Source organism: Marmota flaviventris, chromosome 8 (genome assembly GCF_047511675.1).
Source record: "Marmota flaviventris isolate mMarFla1 chromosome 8, mMarFla1.hap1, whole genome shotgun sequence".
Classification (NCBI taxonomy): domain Eukaryota; kingdom Metazoa; phylum Chordata; class Mammalia; order Rodentia; family Sciuridae; genus Marmota; species Marmota flaviventris.
Window position 1 is genome coordinate 55,108,219 of NC_092505.1, and position 24,030 is coordinate 55,132,248.

Genomic DNA, 24,030 nt, shown 5'->3' on the forward strand with positions numbered 1-24,030 from the left:
AATTATTGATCATCTCCGAACAGTGGCCATGAATGTGACTGAATTAATGGGAGACCATTCTGGTCTTGAGGGATTTGTAGGTCCTGCTCCATGGGCCTGGACCCTCTTTTTAAACCCATCCCCATTGTGTGTTCATTTGGTTCCCCACTCACACATCACTGGCTATCATGAGATGATGGGCAAGTGCATATTTGTTTGGTTTGGGTGTTGTTTAATTTCTACCTCCAAGTGTAAGATTCTATATGGGTAGAGAGGCTTTTGTTTGGTTCACTGTTGTGTTCTCAAACAGTGTTTGCTGGATAAGTAAGAAAACTTAAAAATCTCATTTTGGGCAGGCTAGAGTTGTGGCTCAGTGGTAGAGCACTTGCCTAGCATGTGTGAGGCACTGGGTTTGATTCTTAGCATTGCATATAAACAAAAAAATTTAAAAAGGTTCATTGATAACTATATATTTTAAATCTGATTTTGGAGCTTCCTGTGTAATAAAGGGCAAAAACCATGAAAGGAAATGAAGACATTTTGTGAACAAATGTGGAATCAGAATCCTAATCCTCTCATTCTCTCATTTGGCTTTCTCTGATAAAGCATCTTATTCAAAATATGCTATTAAATTTGTCATAATTTGATCCACAGTAAGAAAAACAAGGAATTTGATGCTTTATGTACATGAAAAAACTCCTCCCTTTCCACTCCTATTTCCTGATGTCCCAGGTCCCCACCCCACTAGTTTGGAAAGCCATTCTGAGGCCAATGAAGGAGTGTTTATGTGCCATCAGGCATCTGTAACACATTTTGTTGTTAAAGGCTCAAGTACACACGATGTGTAAGAGCACCCAGGAGAGTCCCTCAATTCATTATTTCTGTCTCCTTGCACAGCACACTGAGCGTTAGTTCCTGAGGGAACAGTAAGTGCCACCCAACTTCCAGTCGGGCTTTGATTCGAGCACATGCTAGTGCCACTTGGAATGTCCAATTACCAGTAAGTCATTTTCTGTTCCCTCTTTGGAACAAGTATGATCAAAATAAATGTCTTACTATGGCAGGAAAAGCCATCACTTTTCTGAGAAAACTGAGCTAAAACTCATTAGCAGGTATATAGACTCTCCTTCCCCTGAGAGTTGCAGTCCTTTCTCCTGACAGACTCAAAGCTGGGTAGAAGCCAGCTGAGAATCCGAGGACCCTAAGTCTCAGCCACCCCCAACCCCTGGCCCTGCAAATACCCAGCCATCCTGCACCTGTCTTTTCCCAACAAAGCTGAGGCTGGGGTAACCGCTATCTCCCTGAGAGAATCTCCTCAGCCTCGGGACTTGATGCCAGTCTATGGTGTAGTACGCCTCTCATCACTAAGGCTTGCAACATTTATCAGAGGTTTTGAACTTTGGAATCTCATCTGAGGCTCTAAAATATAGATGCAACTCACCCTCAGATTCTGAAACAGAATGTGTGGCATAGGGCCTCATGATCTGTGGGTTTGACAAGACCTCCACTCTGTTAGATGACTTTAATGCCAGAAGTCCAAGGACCACACTAGAGAAAAACAAATCCATATTCACACTTGACACCTCCTGTTTCCTATAACAAAATGGACAGCAGTTTTTATCTATTTTTAAATAAATGCTCTCAGATCCATGCCTATTCTATGACACACTATGACTGTGGCTCCTAGTCTCTCTCCACTCCAACCCAGATTACCTCAGACTTCACCCTGATCATGTTTTTTTCTCTGTTCAGAATCCTTCCATAGCTTTTTTTGTTTATCCTTTAGCCTTGTATTCATATTTCCAGAATTAGCAGGTTGAGGTCAAGGATACAATAAGCACAGGGGTTATCAGAAAGAGGCGATTCTGGATGGTGACCAATTAGTCATGCATTAACATAATAAATTTTAAAAAATGACTGAGGACATTAAGGATGTTAAAAATTTACTGTAGAGAGGAAGACCTGAGGCTCGGTAACTCCTGGGGCGACTTCCTCCTCTCACTGCGTCCCAGGCCTCACCAGCCTCCCATACCTGCTGGAAGGAGGTGCTCAGGTCCTTTCTTGGTAGATGCTCACCATAGAAAAACCACTTTCTGTCAGAATAGTGTTTGCATTAAGAAAAACAAAGTAAATACCAACGTGAATACCAAGGAAGAAGGCTGGGGTAGGAAAGGGGCATGAAGCAGGCATGAAGTAGGGCAAAGGCACAGCCAGCAGGGTGCGCTATGGAGTAATCGGGAGAAGAGGGGCTAGTAGTCCATGAAGTCCTCAGACAGGAAGGGTCTGAGCAGGCCAGTGAGGAGCCTCTAGCTCACTCTCTAGCCTGCAAAGGCTGGGAGCACACAGAGAGGAGTGGAGCCCAGAGCTCTCAGTTCTACCTCCTCCTAGGGAAGAGGGATAGAAGATGGCCCGAAGATGGTGACACCAAAGGGAAAGGGGGGACATCTACCTCACTCCAACCAGAAAGCAACCCTGTGGAGCAGGACCTTCCATCTTTTCCTCCCTCCCAGATTCCTCTAAGCCTCCTCCCTGCCCTCTTTCTGGGCTTTTACTCTGCCACAAAAAAGCATCTATTATCTACTTGAAATTGTCCAAATGATCAGAGGATTGCCATCAAAAAACTAAGCTGAAAGATGGCAGAATAAGTTGGACATCATTATCTTAAGTACATGGATGATTGCACGGACGGTGTGACTCTACATGGTGTACAACCAGAGAAATGAAAAGTTGTGCTCCGTTTGTGTACAATGAATCGAAATGAATTCTGCCATCGTGTATAACTAATTAGAAAAACAACAACCACCACAAAATGAAGCTGAAAACTTTAAAGTTTCTGATTACTACTACAGCAAATGAATATCCTTCAAGATATAGGCCACAAAGATCAGCATCAGCAAGGCTGAGTTAATGTGACTGTAACTGAAAAATAAATGAGAATGGGTAGTAACTGTTTTAGGGTAATTTGTGCTACAGATAAACAGCTGTAATTTTTAAATGATGGGACATCTGGAAAGGAGTATTGGAGTCTGACTGTCTTATAGCTCAGGTAGTCTGAGGATTAATCTCAGGCTGTCAGTAGCTGTAGGTTGTTGTGCAAATCTCATCCTTTGGGACCAATTAATCTATCAGGGCCCTTTGATCAGTGATATTCCAGCATAAAATTATAAATCTCTCAAGGTCAGGGTGTTTTTCTCTTTTCCCATCACCCAGCACAGTTCCTGAAAGCAGGGAGGCTAACGAGCATGGACTTTGATGTTAGGTGGACTTGGGTTTGACTCCCTGACCTGCCACTAGCTGTATGACCCTGGAAGTTTATTTAATCTTTCCTAAACCTCAATTTCTTCATCAGAAAAATGGGAACCAGCAGTGCACAGTGGCACACACCTGTAATCCCAGCAATTTGGGAGGCTCAGGCAGGACTGTAAGGACAAGGCCAGCTTCAGTAACTTAGACCCTCAGCAACTTAGCAAAACCCTGTTTCAAAATAAAAAATAAAAAAGACTGGAGTTGTAGCACAGTGGTAAATAGTTGCTGGGTTCAACCCCCAGTATTTAAAAAAAAAGGCAGGGGGGACTGCTATCTGCCTCATATGTATAAAATAAGAAAAACCAAGTGATGGAATTAGATGTTCGATCACATTTATTTACACACATGAGGAATCCTGAGCTTTGAACAACATGAATTTTATAGACACATTTAATCTAGGTAACAGAATCTCAGGCCTGGAACCAGTCTTCCCTCTGATGTTTGAATCCAATTAACCAGTATGTTTCAAACTTTGAAGATGGTTCCCCCATGTGTGCATTCTCTGATCTGATTGGGTACAGAAGATGGCCCTGAGCCTTGGTTTCTTAGATATTTTCATTCTTCCTTCTTATGGGAAGAGAAAGTTTCTGTACCCATTATTATTCTGGTCACTTTTTTTTTTTTCTTAACCACTAATCATTCTGAGAGCAACCCACAGTGCTCATTGTGTATTATCCAAAGCTGTCAGTTGGATTGCACAATGACCAACTTAGTTTAGAATGATTAAGGAGCTATAGTCACTACAGCTGGTGAAAGACTATTTGGAGTTTTTGTTTTTTTAAAATTACTCTCAAATCCCTTTCAGACACTCTTTGGCAAGCAAGAATTGACATAAGAAAAGTTCTAAGTTTTCACATGAGGCTCCAGAAAAATTGATCGAAGCAGATGAGATTTGTACTGCCCTATCCATTTGCAGTAGAGGAACTACGGACTTCAAAATTAATTTTCATTTCATCTCACTCTAGTCAGAATAGCATTATCAAGAATACAAGTAATAACAAGTGCTGATGAGGATGTGGGGAAAAAGGCACACATATATTGCTGGTGGGACAGCAAATTGATGCAACCAGTGTGGAAAGCAGTATGGGGATTCCTCAGAAAACTTGGAATGGAACCACTGTTTGACCCAGCTATCCCAGGCCTTGGTTTATACCCAAAGGACTTAAAATCAGCATACTACAGTGACGCAGTCACATCAATGTTTATAGCAGCTGAATTCACAATAGCTAAACTATGGAACCAACCTAGATGCCCTTCAACAGATGTATGGATAAAGAAAATGTGGTACATACACACAATGGAATATTACTGATTCTTAAAGAAGAATGAAATTATGGCATTTGCAGGTAAATGGATAGAGCTGGAGAATGTCATGCTAAGGGAAATAAGCCAATCCCAAAAAACCAAAGGCCGAATGTTTTCTCTGATAAGCAGATGTTGATCCATAGTGGGGGGGTGGGGGTGGGATGGGGTAGGGAAGAATGAAGGAACTTTGGAGAGTGCAGAGGGAAGTGAGGAGAGGGGTGGGGTGGTGGAGATGGGAAAGATGGTAGAATAAGACAGACATTATTACCCTATATACATGCATTATTACACTACTGTTGTGACTCAGCACCATGTATTGCCAGAGGAAAAAAATTATGCTCCATTTATGTACAACATGTCAAAATGCATTCTACTGTCATGTATAACTAATTAGAACATTTAAAAAATTATCCAGTAAAAATATTAATTTTCATAGATTCAGAATAAGTCACTAGGTTCTGATAAATTCTGCCACCTGAGTGGAATGGCTTAAAAGCAAGACACTATTTTTAAGGGAAGACACAGGAGCCTCCAATGTGTCATAGTATGTTCACACCACCAAGAATTCACCTAGCCCCTTCAGACTCACCTCCCACCATCACTGCCAAGAGGCAGCATCCTGTTAGACTTCTCCTCTGTCCCCTGCCTGTAACTTAGCTCCCTGCTTTCAGGCCCTCCTCAAGAACACCACCCCCAGCTTCCCTACCTGTGCTCCAAGGACTAGTGATACCTCAGCCCTTAGCCCCACCAGAGGGAACTCTCTGCTCCAACTCCACCAGCTCATTGTTGTTTTACTACTTTGGCCCGGAACCCAGATAGCCACGTGCCATTTAAAAGTCCTTAGGTATGTGTGTCTGCACTTGAGGTAGACACTTCAATCTCCTGAAACAGGTACTTGCATATAGTATGTTCCAAAACAACTTGCAGATTTATTTTGCAAAAAAAGGGGTAAAAACCATGGGAAAGACAAGGAAGAATGGGGGAGGCTGAGTAAGACAGCCTGTAGGGGGTACTCTGAGAACATTGCTCTGGCTAATGGAAAATGGAATGGAATTGGCAGCTCTCAAAAAGAGCAAGCATGTAGTTAGTCCTTGTTTCTCCTCACAAGTCAGGTCTATCTGGAGTTGAATTAGCCCTTTCACACACATGGGAAACGGAGGAGTGAGGGGAGAATAATAAAAGGGGGAGACCAGTGATGCTGTCGTGGAGTGCCACTACAGACATTAGTACTGTCCTCTACTAAGCTAGAGAAACAAAATAGGACTGAAAATTATTCTGCCAGCAATAGTTTTGGAGGCATGCCCTATCCATGCCTCTTTTAGCTTAATGACTCCAAATTTTACCTTTAAGACTTATTTCCAGAATGATTCGGACTGAACTTTCCTATGTTCATACGTGAATATAAGATCAGTGCAACTCCACACCATGTTTAACCACAAGAATGTGATCAAAGTTATAATGGGTTAAATCCTATGTGTGTATAATATGTCAAAATACACCCTACTGTCATACATACCTAAAAACAACAAATTTTAAATTACATAAGGTATACATGTATCAAAATATCACACATAACTTCATTAACATAAAAAAGTTTTGTTTTTATGTGTCAGTTAAAGATAAATTTAATTTTTAAAAGTTTAAAAAAGAAAATAAGCAGTAAGCATCATGATGACTTTCAAATGCAACTCACATTTTAAATAAAAATTTATATGCTTTTTTATCTAAAAAAATTCCATTCCTTTTTCCAAAAAAAAAAAAAAAAAATACAGACTTATTTCCATCATTCCCCAGGTCAGCAGGGAAGAGAAAGCTGAGAATACACCTGGTGGGACCCAAAGGAAAGGTGTCTGGCCAGCTCCGGCAGCAGATATTTAAACAGAATCTCCTCTTCACTGGCCTTTATCTTTTTTTTTCTTTACTATAATTTGAATCCTTGGAGGGAAAAAATATTCCCACAGCCAGAAGTGGTAACTGGGCAAAAAGTCAGGCAGGCAGAGGCTGGCATGCTCCCTACAATGGGGTACCAGTCTCTTTCTTGTCTTTCCCTTCACCTTCTTCCTTCCTTTCTCCTCCCATCCCAGCTATACCTGTTTTATTTCCCTCTGTCTTAAGCCTCTTTTCCTTTTCCTTCATTCTCCCCCCTTCCTGAGTGATGTGTGTTTTTCCCTCTCTCATTCACTTCCTCTGTCTCCCTGCCTCCTTCCTCCTGTGGCTTTTCCATGCTCCCAGAAGTCACATTTCTCTAGAACACCTGTGTCAGAAGGTGTTCTAGCTAGCTGTGTGATTATGGCCAAGCTACTGTATATCTCTGGGTCTCAGTTTCTAGATGCTCTTTCAGTCCTTTGCAGCTCTGAAATTTGTCTCTGAATGAAATGGAATCAACCCACCAACATAGCAGCTGCTGTTGTAGAAACAGGAAAATCAGGCTAGGTGCCCCCGAAAGCACAAGCACCAGGGGGCGCCCGAGGACCACTCAAAGAAGGAGGATTTACTACTTGCTTTACAGGCAGTTCTGGTATTGCAATCTGTCTCGTGAGACGGGTACTGTTGGTGGTGGTCCTGTTTTACAGGTGAAGAAACTGAAGCACCATGAACTGGAGGGATTTGCCCATGGTCACAAAGACAAGTCACATGAGGACAGGATTTACACTCAGGCAGATTCAAGAGCCTGTGCTTGTATCCCACAATTCTGCATTGCCCTGGCCACTGATGCTCACATGCCAGATTCCCATAAAGCTACTTAGTAAACACCTCTGGATCTCAAATGTACTTAGGTTCCTTAGGTACAGAATACATGTATAGGTCCATCAATCTCTCTACCTCTGACCTCTAACACATTTGCCTATAGCTATTATTATCAACTCACTATTGCCCTATGTCCTCATCAGTATCCTCTGGTAGCCTTGTTCTTTATATTTTCAAATGTGCGTGTCTTCATGAGCACTGAGGCTGTGTCCCTGTGTCCTCTTCCCGGGATGGAAACATTTGGAAACTCACGATTTTCATATCACAATTCTTGTAGGCAGCCTCCAGCTACTCACCAGCAAAGCTACTACTGGATGGATTATGAGGGCTAAATGGTATTCACTTCACAAGGCCCAGACTGGGATGCTCTAATAGTTTGATAAATTCAGCAAACAGAAAGAGACTGTAAGGGACAGAGAGAGGAAGAAGCCCTGGTTTCTACTTGCAAGGAGATAAGAGAAGCATTCAAGGATTGAAGATCGTGAAATGTAATGCAAAGGTGAAAGTATTTATCAAAATCACAACTCCCTTGAGGAAACAAGGGACAAGAATATTATTTGTCCAGTCTGATCCTAAAAACTAGGACTGGCTCATGCATGGCTAGGAGTCAAGAGACCAAATACCAAGTCCCTCCCTTTCACCCTCAAATGTGTGAGTCCAGTTCCCTTCTGAAGCACAGCTCTGACACCTGTTGGGCAGTAATGGCTGTTTGGATGTCAGGTACACAACTGAGACCCATCACCAGATTTAGCCACCCTCATTCTCCCACAATTTCTTTGCATCTGTGCCAGCGTCAGATACACAGATGAGTGAATGAGCATGTGAGCAAGTGGGACAACAGTAAATGAAGTCATGCTCTCAGAAGGCACAGTCACATCTCCTGAAAAGAACAACAGAATTAACCAACCTGGGAATTCAGTTCTCATGGAAAGAAAGCCCAAGCCCCCACACGCCTACCTTCTAATCTTCTGACTGCTTTTGTGTAGTACCCACAACATATAAATCGAAAGGCTCTCATTTTTTAGAGTATGATGTAGCCACCCATGCAGTGCTATTATGCTTTTTCTTCATTTTAGTGTAGATGTCACAGTTTCCACAGGAAAGTCTGATAACAGCCATTCCCCAAGAATTGAAGCATGGCATGTCCCCTGTTCTTGGGGAGCCCCTTCATCTGCCCTCCTTGTATTTCCTCTGCACCTCTCCAGAGCCAGCCTAGTGTCACAGACCTAAGAACAGAAGGAAGATAAAGAAAAGCCCAGGAGACTGTCCATCCACAGTCCACAACTTGGTCATCTTGGAGAGTCATGGAGAGTTCATCCCATGCCCCCTCTTTTGTGCCTGCAAAGATACATACCTCACTCTGTCTCAATCACAGATGGCCTCCTGCTATACTGTGTTAAGGGGTGATATATTTATCTGGATGGCTTGATATTTCAGGAGCTGGACACTGCTTCTCCATTCTCCACCAGGGTTTCAGAGCTGGGCCAGCACATTAGCACTGCCCTCCCTCATAAAGTGTCCCTCTGATGACTCAATCATGGTCCCAGTCAGAAGGTGCTGCAAGGGAGTTTGGGAAGCCCAACAAAGGGAAGTGAGCCTAGAGGCCCCTCTATTCCTGGGGCCGACTATACAGTGACGCCCACATGCCAGAAGGTGTCCCAGTGTTAGGGATGACCCCCAACCCTGCATGTCTGCTCAGGCCTCCAGCACCAGGGCCCTTCCCAGCAACAGCTGTGAAGACACACACAGTGGGTTCTCAGGTTCCTATGCCTATTCTGCTTCACTTGTACATTAGACCCAGTCAATACCACAGAAGGAAAGAACAGAAGGAAAGTGAATCATTATTCCATTTGTATAATCCAGAAATTATAAGGTAGCCACAGGAAAGTCTAGCAACAGGAGTTTGAGCCCAAGCCCCCTGGCCTACCTCTTGTAAACTCAGAGGGAAGTGACACTGATCCCCATCTCAGGCCCTTATATCAGATCTCAGGGCCCCCTCCTGGGATCTTCAAGGAGACAGAAACAGAAAGCACAAGGGGAAAAGAATAGCTTATTCCTTCTGAAAGAGCATTTGTGGCAAGGCTGTCTTCCATTTCTTCTTTTTTTTCTTTTCTTTTTTGCAGTAATGGGGACTGAACACAGGGATGCTTTACCATGGAGCTATAATCCAGACATTTCTATTTTTCATTTTGAGACAGGGTCTTGCTAAGTTGCCCAGGCTGGTCTTGAACTTACAATCCACCCATCTTAGCTTCCCAAGCAGCTGGGATTACAAGAGTGTGCCACTGCACCCAGCTTCCATTTCTTCATTATTTGTGGTCAAGAGAAAGCCATGACTGGTGTAACAATGCAAAACAGTTAAAGCAACCTCTAATCATGGAATGGACAGCAGATGATAACCCATGTTTTAAACCTAGTTTCACAGGTCCACTTGCCAATAATCTTCTGAAAATCCCTGTATCCTGCCCCTACTTGATGGAGAGGTGAGCTCACTTTATGTGGTCCATTGCTCAGATAATCCTGCAGCCCCCAAGCTGTCTAGCAATCTTACCAACTGCGTGAGGTTCAAACTCATCAAAAGAAAAATGGTATATGGCTGCAAGGAATTGCTGCTCTTGAGACTGAGCCTCCCTTTCCAACATCATACAGCAAGAAGGTCCAGTCTCCAAGCTGCTTAGGCAAAAAGCATGCAATTAACAAATCCAGTGGTTTTTTTTCTTTGTTTTGTTTCTTTTGCAAGGTGTGGGGATATAGCTGCAGGATGAATTGTCATTTCCCTCTATCAATCTGGGCTTCCATAGGGCCTGATCAACAGGTCAGGGACTTGAACTCAGTCTGTCTCTTGGGACAGATGATGGCTGCAGGGGAGCAGAGCCTGTTACCTGCTGCACGTCCTGCTGGAAGACGCAGAGCTGCAGCCGCTGGTGAAGCCGCACCTTGCGGTGCTGCCAGATGCTCTCAAGCCGCCGCTGGTGGTGCAGCACCTCGTGCACCACATCCAGCACCTGGTGCACTGCCTTGGAGTAGTTGGCTGTGGCTGTGAGGGACTCAGAGTTACCAGGACTCAGGGGACGCTGCAACACATCCAGCAGTGCTTTGCCATCCTGGCTGACCTGCAGGAAGGAAAGAGTTTAGGTCAAGGAACCAGAGAGGCAAGAAAGTCTGCTCCAGGGGTCCCTGGTTAAGCCTGAGAATCTCAGTCATCTCCAGGCTCATCAAAACCAAGACACATGTTAACCAGCAACAGCTGCCACGGTGCCCAGCCCATGGCCCAGGAGAGGGAAGGTCCTAGGGAAAAAAGTTGCCTGGAGCCACGGCCAGCTGCCTATGAGACCCTCATGAATTTTAGCTGCTAAGGGCAAGAACTCTGCCTTGTTCATCCCCCCCCCCCCAGGTCTAGAACAATGCCTGGCACATAGCAGGCACTGGATGAGTATTTTGAATGACTCACAGACAACATCAGGCAGCAGAACTTCATTTCACAAATGAAGTCAAATATGTCACCACCATAAAATCCTTTCCTGCTCTTCCTCCCTCAACATCCTCTATGTGGCTCTAAACTTCCAGATGTATGATCAGAGACTCTGGGCCTCAGTTTCCTTGTTTGCAGGGGAAAAATGAAATTGGCACGTACCTCACAGAGTTGTGGTATTAAATGAGATAACATATGGAGGTGGGCTTCCATATCCACCCTGTGATGGGAAGGAGGGGCAGTCTATGACCCTACATCATTTTCTTTCCCTTTCTTCAGGCTCGGCTGGGGGTTGAGGATCACATAGGCAGTTGGTATCCTGCACATGAGGCCACAGAATGCTCTCTGACTGGGTGATTGAGAGCACTAGAGTAGAATGAATGGGAGAGGAAACCACCACTGCCCACCCAAGCTCACCCACCCTGTCTGCCATCACTTATTGCTGGGGAGGTAGCTTATAATGCAGAGGTAATGCCCTCCTGAAATGTGAATAAGTATCCTATGACCAATCCCAGGACAGACCTCTTCAGGGAATTCTGAGCAAATTCATTCCCTCTCCCTCTTCCTCTCTCTCAACAGAAGATGTGAGATGGAGGGCCAAGTCCTGGAAATCCAAGTCAACCTGAGTTCCAGGCCTCTGCCTCAGTCTCCGCATCTGTAGGAGGCTGGCACCACCCCGACCTCTGAGGTGGGCTTGGAAAAGCCTCCATTATATAATTACAGCCACAACTCACAGTGTGAACCAGTGAGTAAATTATTAATCTCATTTGTGCTTTCTACTTCTGTATTTCATAAATTTAGAGATTCTTTATTCTGGAATAAATTTAGAGATTCTCGAACCCTGGGTAGAGGCACAATATTGTCAAAAGAAAGTTTGGGACCATTTGAATCCGAGCTTCTGAGATCTGATTTGGCTCACAAGTCCCCTCCTTTGTGTCTTAGACAACGAAAAACTCTGTTGCCATGTTTAGTACTGATCACTGTCAGGTACTGGGCCACATGCCTTACATGCATCGTGTTTACAACCCTTGACCGCATCCCAGGAGGCAGGTGTTCCCACCTTCATTTCACAGAATAACCTGAGTGGATGTGACTTACCTGAGGTCACATAGCTAGGAAATGGGGGACCTGAGATACAAACTCAGTTTTGACTGTGACAAAAATGCTAGTGGTTCTTTTACACATGCAACAAACTCACCTGAAACAATAGTTATTAAAATGTTATGTCCCAAGCCATACTTCTTGACATTCTGCTTCAGTCTGGAATGAAACCCAGAAATCTGCATCTTTAACTGCCACTCGTGAGTCTAACACATGTGGTCTGGGAATGCATTCTGACAAACTCTCCTCTCACTCCTGCCCCAGAGGAAATGCATGGGCCAGATCTGCATTCACTGTCCCTTCCTCTCCCAGCTTCCCAAGTCACATCTCTTTCTATCCCTCAAGCCCCTTCCTTGGAATCCACTCCAGTGAGTGAACCTCCTTACCTGTGGACACCCACATGATGCACCCATACAGAGCTTTCCTTTATACTTTGAAAGGAATGTCAAAAAGTTTTTCTCCAAACTTCGTAGTTATCTCCCTGCCTTTGATTTTTTTTTTTTTTTTTTTTTTTTTTTTTTTGTGGAGAGGATTTTCAGTTTGTCCTCATATCCATGGCAGCTTCTCACTCCTGCACACTTAACTCTACTCATGTTTTTCTCTGGATCTTGTAATAAGAAAATTAGTTTTTTTGAGGAGCTGCTTCATAAAAGGAGTGGCAGCAAGGTTAGTGTGCACATATTCATTCACCAACTGTAAAACCAGAAAGCAAATTCACAGGAGCCAAGCCTGGTTCCTCACATTCCTCCCCACAGAGAAGGAAGCCCAGTCTTTACCCACAGGGTGAGATAGGTGTGTGGGTACATGCCTTGAGAGACAGAGAGAGAGGATGCGTGCACAATGGAGTGGTGCTTGCTAAGGGCCCCATCTGTAACTGCTCCTGGCTGGACACCCATAATTCACAGACCAAGATCCCTACAGGTATCTCTGGAAGAAGACAACCTGCCTCTCAGTCCAACTCAGGCTATTCCATGTACAGGCAGGGCTCTTACCACACACTCATATGCATACATGCATACCCAGAACCCCTGGCTCCCCTCTTGGTTCTCACCTCTGTGTAGGCCTGGGTCACCTGCTCATACAAGGACTGGTGGTGGTGGATCGCCAGCTCCAGGTCCTGCATCTCGGACGGCAGGCCGCCTTCACTGCACATCTTGCACCAAGCATCTACTCCTGACAAGAACTGAAAGGAGATGCCAGGTGAGTGAGAGTGGGAACACTGGGATGGGGATGCATGGGTTATGTAGAGAGGGTTAGACACCCTGGGAACGAGCACAGGGACTTCCACTGGTCTTCAGAGACCATCACAGCAGGCACAGCTTTTTCCTTTAATTGGCCAAACACTAACCCCTAGAAAGATGAAGTCCAAGCCAGGCAGCTGTTTGGGAAGTATAGTTTCCACAGAGAGGTTTGTCATACAACTGTGGGGCCAGACAAGTCATCTGAAGGCTTGCCAGGTTACACAACAAATGCAAGGTACAGGTGTGGGAACCGCTCACTACAGCCCACATGTACACCGGAGCCTTTTGCTCTGTGCACACCCACAGGCACCCAATAGGGACTGCGTGCAATGTAATGACAGGCCTCCACACTTAAGCTCTGTGTGCACACTGAGTGGTGAAGAGAAGTAGAGAACACCTCCTGCAGGTCTACCAGGAACCTGTGGCACTCTGCAGAGACTGTCCCCACAGGGGATGAAGACTAAGGCTCAACAGACTCCCACTTGGGTCAGGTTCCTGCAGGTGGGAGCAGGAAGAACAGCATAGGGGAACAGACTGTGCTGTGTCTACAGTGACAATGGCTCCTGGGATGTGATATATAGACGCATATCTTAACAGACATCAAATTACTTAAAAATTAAAATTAACAACTGTGGAAGACGATGGGTCTCCATGCACAAAAGGATGAGCTATCTGAAATCACTCAGATTTATTGGGTGGAAAAATACACCTTTAAAATGCAAATAATTCTTCACCCAACAGTCTGGAATGGTTCTGTCTGTGATTCCCTTCGCCTGGGTGCACAGCTCCATTTAAATTAATTGCCTAAATACCTTTTTATCTCATTGCCTAGAATAGCCCATAGGAGGACAATAAAGAGCTGCCTAAATAAACGCACAGACAAAAATAGTCTTGAATCAGTTTTTTTTTCTCCCCAGCTTAAAAAAAAAAGCATGGTTTATGAATTTCCCTGAAGGACTGATAATACCCAAGGAAATAACATTAAAAAATAGATACAAATAAAATTGCTTCTGATCCAAACCAATCCAAGTCAGAAAATATCAAATAAAATTTAACTCCTTTGGTTCCTCTCAGCTCTGGCATTCCATTCTCTTCTGTAACTACTCAGCTGCTTGACTTGGTGTCACTGTCAGCTACAGTTGATTTTCCATCCTGTATATCTTTGGACCCATTAGGCCATTTCTCAGCAATTCTGGAAAAGTGCCCAGGTGCCATCCAGCATCAGACTGCTGGTACTTGCTGACATCTCAGAAGCTTCTTTGCTGAGTTATTGCTCCTCCAATAACCACCTTACAGAGGAACTCAAAAGCAACTTGACATTCTTGTATCAACTGTGTGGGGAGCAGCTCTTCCAGGTCCATGGGATTTCTTTGAAATACTCTAACAGGAGTCCTAGCTCCTGACAATGGTCAGCTTGAGGAGAGAAGGCCAGAGACAGAGGGAAACAATGCCTTCCTTGCCAATCTAGATAAATCTTGAATAAAGTGTGAAGGGATAGTGCTGAAGAATAGGAGATTATACCTCAGTATCCTCAAGGTCCTAAAAATGGAGTGGTCACTATCAATCACTACTTTAAAAGGAAAGGTATGATTAGATTGATCTCAAAGTGTAGGGCTATGCTTGATGTGTGACTCAAGTATTTACTTCAGTGATAGAAAGGTTGTAGGTGGAAATAAACAGGCAGAGAAATTTAAAAGATACCAGGATAGTGTATAGAGTGAGTACTCATGGTAGTAATGTGTGCTATCTTGTACACACTAGGCATCTTATATATTCCATCTGCACTGTCACATCCTTATAATAGCCCTATGAGGCTTATGATCACCACATTAGAGAGGAGAAAACAAGCTCAGAATGGTGAGGTGATTCACCTAAGAGTTAATGAATAGTGGACTAGGGTTAGAAGGCACAGGTCTGGCTTCCAAGTCTAGACTTTTTCAATTATCCTATATTGCCTTCTCTGTTAAAATAGAAGGAGAGTTCAAAGTATAACCATGTGTCTGAGGCTCTTTGATCTGTGAGTTACCCAAATGTGATACCAAGAAAGAAACTCAGGTTAAGACCATAGGCACCTGTTAGACACACCTGAGCCGAAATCTCAGTGACCCCATAGATTGTGTGATTTTTAACAGGGGTATGTGAGCAAATATTTAACAACCAGCATATATATGCAATGCTCTTTATTATAATTTCATGTAGCAAATGGATTTCCTGAAGGATGTTTTGGTTGAACTCTTGAATCCAGTCAACCTACGGCAGCAGCGGACAAACTTGTAGAGTTCTGACACTGATAATGCTGAGTGATATTTTCACTTACATTAAAGAGTAAAGAAAAAGTGAAAACACCTAAAGACTTATGTCAGCATTTCACTTGTTCATCATTGATGTTTGTGTCTTCTTTGCTGAATCAAATGATGATTTTTGAAGATAAGAAGAATATCTTCAAAAATTTAAACTAAGTATATATTTTTAAACATTTCTCCCTCATTTTCTTAAGACCCTAGACAATCAACAAAACCATAAATCAAGCCCTGGTTTGTGGCATGTGATGCTTCTGTGGTGTAAAACTCCTACCATGGTCATTTTAAACTACCAGTGTGATATCATTGAATGTGCAGTGGGAAGAGATGACCAGCAGCATGCAGTTGTTTAGGATTTCCCCCCCAGGGAAAAAAAAAAAGATAAAAATAACTTCAAGAACATAGATAATAACTAAACACAGCAGAATAATCAGGAAGTTATGAGTTTTGAATCCTTACTACCTTTGCTTTTAATAAAACATAATTATAAATTTATATAATTTAGTTTTAAGTAGCTCATAAAATTCCTGAAAACTTAAGAACTGGCTTTCCATGAGCTGGCCTGAACCAGGCTCCAACATATCACAGGTTCTTAGGCAGGTCACTTAATCTCTCTGAGCTCTAGTGCTCCTTTTTGTTACTAACCTTACTAACTTGGGTTAGTAAGGTCACTCACTGGCCAATGCTCAGCCACTTAATAAGTAAATGGCAACTATTTATTTCTACCCATTATGTTGTTATTATCTATAACAAATGCTTCATGTGAATTAATTTCCCCCTGCTCACAGAACTCAGTGATCACTGGACTTTCATCCTTTTGGTCTCTCTGAATGTATACCAAGTAGACAGTCAACACCCACCCTCACCACCACCCCAACCATAAACTACTAAGCAGGACATGGCTTATTTTTAACTGCTACCTCCTAACAGGATATGGGTCCCTTTTTATTTATTTTTGTTTGTTTTTGTTTTGGGGGGTAGCTGGGATTAAATTTAGGGGAACTCAACCATATCCCCAGCCCTATTTTGGATTTTATTTAGAGACAAGGTCTCACTGAGTTGCTTAGTACCTTGTTTTTGTTGAGGCTGACTTTGAACTCAAGATCCTCCTGCCTCAGCCTCCTGAGATGTTGGGATTACAGGTGTGCACCACTGTACCAGGCCCCCTCTTATTTGTATGTCAAGCAAGGCCACCAAGAGCTAATAGTGTTTCTTTGTGAACACGGAGGCTATGAAAAGGTAGAACACCAGTTACTGCTGCAGCTGTTGAGCAAGGTCTTGGGTGTTTCAAAAAGACAGTAGGGGATTTCTGCAGAGATGGCGTTTGTGCCCCCACCTTGCCATCCATCCCCCACTCCTGTTCTCTTCCCACTTCCAGCAGCCACCAAAGGTCTCTAGGCCTCACCTGTTCAGCCTTCTGATGGAACACAGCAGACATAGCCAGGATGGTGCTGCGTTCGTCCAAGGCAGCTGCGAAGCTCTTCCACTCCTGGTCTAGCTGCGTAGAGATCTGCTTGATTTGCTGGGAGGCATAATGGCCAGCCTCAGAGAGGCGGGAAGCCACAGACATGATGCGGTTGATATTGACATAGGCATTCTGGGAAGCAAAGGAGAGTGGATGTTTAGTGGGGCAGGCTGAGAAGATATCCACTGGGCACTTGTGGGGTGGGTATGTTTTTGGGGGGAGGAGGCTACCCAAAACAAAAAGTTTAAGAGAGGCTGATATCAGCCATACTGGTGTAACCATTGTGGGTCCAAGGGAAGTTATTCTCTATACTATAAAATCTTGGTAGATGGCAGCGACAGTAGCTGAGACTTCTCCTTCTGGAGAACCAGCACAGATTTTGTGCCAATTATTAATGCACATTAATGCATGGAATATCTTATGTGATCCTCACATCGAAAAGGTCACTCTAGGGGGATGGCACAATTCAAGAGCACTCTTTGAAAATAAATGGTTCAGACTAGGGTTTAAGCTGAAGGAGGCAAAGACGTCTCTCTTACTCAGGAGAGAGATGCACCCAGGACAGTACCACCACCTACAACACGGCAGCGGTGCTCACCAAAGACAGCACACAAGACATGATGATTCTACATCTCTCTGTAACAGATCAAAGATGCCTCTCCCATCCTCCATCTCCACCCCACCCCCCACTGCCTCTGCCAGAAGAGCTGAGTCACTGGCCACCAGTCAGGGTGTACATAAATACAGCATGTGGAGCCACATTTTTCCATGATAAAAATAAGGTCTGTGGACCCCCTTATCACTGCTTGACTTGGGAACACTTCACCTGATCCCAGATGGCATCTGTGGTTACTCCAAAGAGCACTTACGGGGACTCTCTTGACCCTTTGTCTCCTTCTGTCTTGTGTTTTGTTTACATTCATCCTCATCTTTGCTTGCCAATTAAAAATTCATGAACATATGCATTGTTTCCTACCAGACCAGCAAAAAAATCCCTCCAGCAAGGAACAAGACAAAACCCCCACAAACATAAGACAGTAGCGATTCCGGTTATTTTTAACTGCTACCTCCTATTTAATCGTCTGAAGTGTCAAAACAATCAAGTAATATTGTGGCATCCACAGGGAGCTTCTCTGAATCACACCATGTCTGCCTGAGGAAGGGCCAGGGAGGCAAGTTATTCACACACCTTCACTCTTTGTTATAAATCTTCTCAAATGATAATAAATATTCTTCAGCAACAGCATTTTCTCTAGGCTCTATTAGCTCAGGTATAGTTCATTAATACTGGGGAGGCTTAATGAAGGTTCTTTATTTTCCTCTCCTACTTCCCTCATGGTTCCCATTCATCTCAGCTGTCCCCAGCCTCCAAGCACTCCATCCCAAACCTGGGCCAGGTTGACGAGGTCTCGCTTAATCTAAAAGTTATCTGTGGAAGCTTAAGAGGTTAAGTGAGGTACTTAAACACAAATCCATCCTGAAGTCTAATGACCCCCGTGTGCCATCTCTGTTTTTAGTCTGGTGTGAGACCTTCCACACACACAGCGCGTTTCTGTAACAGAGCTAGAATATGACTGACCGTCATTATGTGAAATAACTACCCTTCAAAGACTAGGAGTCATTATCAGCCCTATTTCTGAGTTAGAACACAAATTCTTCTGAAAATTAAACTCTATTTATAGAACTGGCAGGAAAAAAACACTGTACTTAGAAATAGAAGAGGGAAAGAGAAAAAAAAAAGCATGTACTGATTTTAATAGTTTTACCTTCTAGAGGAATAACATTGAACCCCCTCCCTCAAATTTCTTGCTTCTATCATTGTCTAAATTTGGGTTTTCCCCAAAGCAGACCTTGAATTAAGAAAAGAATTTGGGGCAGATAGTTGACTTGGGAGGTCACAGAGAAGACTTGTGTATGGGGAGTGAATAAAAGATGTATTGCTTGCTGGGTTCATGCTCTGAGCAGATGGGGTTCATTCCCTCTGGAGACCTTTTGAGAAACTATAGAACATATTTCTAACCTGTCCAGCTGAGGAGAATCTGGGGTATTCATGTACTAGGTCCTACTGCTCATCTGCAAATGACCTCCAGGACTGGCTGAATGGTACAGGTGGGACTTTGAGTCTAATAGAGTTGTCCTCCCTGACTGGGTTAAAATCCTGAACTCTCAACATTTGTCCAGACCTGTCTATGGTGTCTGGTTTTCCTGTCTGGGAGGAAGGACTTATGTACAGCTTTGGCCAGATGGGATGCAAGGAAAGCAATAAGAGGTGCTGGAGTTGCAGCTCAGTGGTAACGCACTTGCCTAGGATGTGTGAGCACTAGGTTAGATCCTCAGCACCACATAAAAATCAAAAGTAAAAGCATTGTGTCCATATACAACTAAAAAATATATTTAAAAACAATAAAAGCATGGCATTACCCTGTCCCCAGGTGCATCCTCACCACCCGTTTACATTCTCCTCCTACCCAGGGAACAGAGGGAAGTGAACTTCCTAGCTTTAGACATGTCCCACTGTGGCTGCCTCCAAAGACTGTTAACAGCTTGTCACTCACTCAAATATTTATGGAGAGTGGGCCAGGCTCTGTGTTGGGGGTTATGGGAGATCAAAGAGAGTTGAGACAGGATTCCTGCCCACCCACCCCTTTGCCCTCAGGAGCTCACAGCTGAGATTTAGATAAATCCTCAAATAACAATAATTTAAAACAAAATGAAATCAAAGCTTCCACAGAGGTGGAAGCAAGTCACTGTGAGGACTCTGAGGGAAGGGATCTAAGCCACTAGCTGGGATGTTGGGAAGGGGCTTTCTGTGCTTATATGTGCTCACTCAAGGGTATAGGGAGGTGGCTACTCTCCCAGGTTCCCTTCAACTTAAGTCTGTGGTCGCAGATGAACACTAACAACAAGCAAACAGACCACGTTTACCCTTCATTCTGGAGACCAGCGCAATAAATGCTTTCGTGTTTGCTTACTAGTGGGCAGGGAGATGTCTTACTAAAACTAACAAATAATTATGTTTCACAAAAGAAGTAGAGGCAGCATTCCTCACAATAGAGGGATAGATAGAATGTTGACTCGAGCATCTATTGGGTCTTTGTCCCTCCCACCCTGTAGCTCCTTTATAGAATATCACAACACCCTGGGGAGTCACACTGTCCAAATTCATCAGCTTCTTCATGTTTTTTTTTTTTTTAACTGTAGAACCAGAGAGGAATGGCAGATAGATTCTGAACTGCAGTTGTCCCTCAGAAAGAGGACAATCGTGAACTAAATGAGAAGGGAAGAATGGCAGGGAAGGTCTCCAATTACTTAAAAGGAAAGAGCAAGGTCAACAAATGGATAAAGCATGTGAATAAATAGGGGTGCTTAGTTGCTAGGCATAAATGACATTTCGTGGTCTTTGGTCAGTCCATCAAGTAGTTCTGAGTGACTGTTTATGCCTCTGTTAAAGAACATTTGCGAGTCACTGCTTTTTCAGTGAGTTGTTTGTCCTTGGGACATGGCCAGCAGGAATGGTTATTTTGGCTCTTTTTGGCCTTTCCGTCTTCTACCAGCTGCCCCTCTACCCTTTCCAATTGGCCTGGCACTCTCGTTCTTCCCAGTCAGCCTCAAATGCCTTTCCATCAGCAGAGCTGCCCGTCCGTCAAGGGCATCAAGCCGCTGGGCCAGGAGTCAAGAGACATGAGCTCTGGTTCTAGGTCTGGCATTCACTTAAGATGTAGCTGACTCCTCTGTATCTCGGTTTCCTCACCTGTAAAATGGGGTGAGGAAGGAGTGGGGAGGTAGTTTAACTAAGTGATCTCAGAGTAAGCAGTGCCCAGGAGGCAAGGGCAGTTAGTTCTGTCTACCCAGAGGTCCACATGCCTCAGCATCTCATCCTGGCTGTGCTCATTGCCCTGAAGTGTGGGCACCAAGGCTGGAGCCAGACCCTCTCAGGCTCCAGGTGATCAAGGACTAGCTGCCCTTTGTCTCTCACTCTCCTCAGGCCCTTCCCCTGAGCTAAGCTACTCAGACTAATCACCTTCTCTGGCCAAACAAAACAAAACAAAAAAAGTAACCTGACTAATAATTCTGCTTTGATGAGCATCTTCTTAAGTCCTGACTTTAAAACTGCTTTATTAAATTTAGATTCCTCATGCATATTTAGTGCTATTATTATGATTCAAAGTGTGGCATGGCTCAATCTGTAACTATGATCTATCCTGCAGAACGCAAGGCACCTGCAGCATCGTCTGCTACATCATCCGCCAATCCTACCTCAAAGCCTTTCATCCATCATTTTAGTCACAAGCAGGAAAAATAACTAAATTCCAGTAAAATTGTGCTAACTCAAAATCTGCCAGGTATTGTCACTGTGCCCCACTTTTGCTACTTAAAATATTCCCCATTTTCTTGTTTCATTGCCAAAGTCACTAACTGGAGATAACAGGATGGTGGACCCCTTTGCCTAAGGCCTTGCCTCTTTCTGCAATCAACTGAATCAACTTTGCAGAATCTTGATGATAGCTTTCATCCTGCCAAAAGGGCTCCCATTTTCAACCTGGTTCCTGGCTTACCCCAATTGGCAAAAAAAAAAGATGTTACTTGCAAGAAAATGTTAACTTTCCATCCATTAAAAACAGCCAATTTTTCTCTGTGAGATTTCATCTGTTGTATAATCTGAAAGAGATACTGGTTCTTCCAGAGACAACCATTTGATACAAGCTACGATTTTGGTAATCTTAAGCATGTTAGGGCCTGATTATAAGAGGTAATTGCCAAGTGTGTGTGTGTGTGTGTGTGTGTGTGTGTGTGCGTGCGTGTTATTTGAATCTCATTCACTTTTACTCTAAAAGTAGGGATGAACTTTACATATATGTGGTCACAGGTCCCCACTTTGAATCAGAAAGTCTTTTTGTGAGTCACATTAGATGATATAAAGCACACAGTCAGTTGCCCGGCACATAACCATTACTGCAATGACAGTCATACCTTTTCCTTCATCCAGTACCAACGGACTGGCATTAACTCTCCAGTTTGTACAAAGTATCAGTAAAAGGTATAACAAAAAGAAAAGCTATTCCAACAGATTTTATATCCAAAGTCCCATTGTATTTCATAGAGAGCAGGTCACAATGTCCCCTACTATTCCTGGGAAAAGGCCTTTTCTACAGGATCTGCCACACAGTCCTATAGTTGTCATAGCTTCCCTAGCTGCCTGTCAGGCTCCTGCCCTACTTTACCATGTACCTTCTGCTGGCAGATACCTGTCCTCCAGGGGTTAAGGGCTAGAGCCCTGAATGATCTAAAAGGTTTTCCTTAACTAAGATGGATCAGAGAATTCTGAATCAACCAATGACTTGAGTTTTGAGTCATGCTCTTTCAACATCATGTCTCTCTCTCTCTCTCTCTATATATATATATACATACACACACACACACACACACCTTAAGTTGGAAAAACAGGGGTCTTTGCCCTTTGGTGTAGATTTCTTTTTTAAAAATTTTATTTATTTATTTTAATTAGGTATATAGGACAGCAGAATGCATTTTGATTTACTTTACACAAATGCAACACAACTTTTCATTTCTCTGGTTGTACACAATGAAGTGTCACACCATATGTGCAGTCATACATGTACCTAGAGTAATGATGTCCATCTCCTTCTACCATCTTTCCTGCCCCAATGCCCCCTTGGGGTAGACTTCTTGAGGCACTTGCTTACCTTAGCATGTGTTAACTACATCCAGAACACCCACAAATGGTCCTCATACTAGGGCACTAGACTGCAAAAGGTTACAGAAACCTATTCCCCGAGCTGAGTGTGAGGCCCTTCATTTTGTGCTGTAGGGACAATGTGGTTTCAAGGCATAGAGAAGTCATCAAAGAGCTGTTCCTTCTCTGCAAAGAATGAGTCCTGAGCACACGGTTCTAGTTAGTGGGGCTGCAGCTTTTTAAACATTACTATGAAATGAAAATGAAGGTTGTGATCTGTTAGACACCACAGGAGGTGAGACACAACCACCACTTCAGGGCTGCTTTCCCTAAAGGAGATCAATTCTCTTGACAAGCCCTGAAGACCTTGACTCTCCAAATCCAAAAGCCAAGGGAGGAAGGCCAGGCAAACCAACGGCTGAAGGCCAAAGATACTCAGCCAAACAAATTCAGGTCAAATGAAAATAGAATGTTAAGTCAAAATACTACACCCAAAATACATAAAGAGTCTTGCCTTAGCTGAGAAAAACAAGTACACTAGGGACACACACCTAAATGTTATTAGTTATAGAATACTCATGTTGTACCAGTTATGGCTGGTGGTGGGAACTTTCCTTTAGGGACTCATTTCTAGTCTCTTGTATATAGAAAAGTGTTTTATTGGGGCTGGGGCTGGGGCTCAGTGATAGTGGTACACTTGCCTAGCATTGAGTTCAATTCTCAGCACCACATGCAAAAAAAAAAAAAAAAAAAAAGTCTATCAACAGCTAAAAATTTAAAATAAAAATTTTTAAAAAAGTGTTTTCTTTTTTGATTTTCATAATCAGGGGAAAATGTATCCTTAAAACTATACAGATGGGACTCTCCCTCCCCACTGCAGTTAATGGTTAAAACATCATGTGTGCATATGTGATAAGACAGAGCAATTTATGTTCAAACTCCTACTTTTATCCAACTCATTCTTCCTTTTTTTTCCCCCCCTGTGGTGCTGGGGACCTAACCTAGGGCCTTGTGCATGCTAGGCAAGCGATCTACTGCTGAGCTACATCACCAGCCCTCATTTTTCTTACAGAGGCAAAAAGGTTTTTTCTGTCCCCCCCCACACACACACATTATTAATGATGCTAGGGGTTTGAAGGTATTTTTATTTTAAAAACCATTATAATGTATCTTTAATATTTTTGGCCAGGTTATACTCCATCAACATTGTATTTACATTTCTCCATCTCTCTTGACTTTGGTAAAGTTTTTATTTATTTTTTTTAAGTGAAATATAATTTATAAATTGTGAGAAAGAGGCAGGTTTTAATAAACAAATATTGCTTTTATAGGGGAAGGAATGCCAAATCACTTTAAGTTTTTTTGGAAGCCAAATTCAGGTAACAATGTCATTTTTATAGTTAGCAGGGAAAAAGGGA

The 24,030-nt window shown here is 43.3% G+C and overlaps 1 protein-coding gene across 3 annotated transcripts in view; it reads right to left on the reverse strand.

Annotated features, from left to right (window-relative positions):
* Positions 1 to 24,030, reverse strand: part of LOC114093319 (kalirin) — a 450,305-nt gene that overhangs the window by 167,450 nt on the left and 258,825 nt on the right. For all 3 annotated transcript variants that reach the window (XM_071615264.1, XM_071615263.1, XM_071615265.1), the window contains exons 7-9: positions 16,858 to 17,049; positions 12,963 to 13,094; positions 10,221 to 10,451 (exon numbers count right to left, since the gene is read on the reverse strand). In XM_071615264.1, the coding sequence (XP_071471365.1) occupies positions 10,221 to 10,451; positions 12,963 to 13,094; positions 16,858 to 17,049 (555 nt within the window). The remainder of the gene's footprint in view (positions 1 to 10,220; positions 10,452 to 12,962; positions 13,095 to 16,857; positions 17,050 to 24,030) is intronic.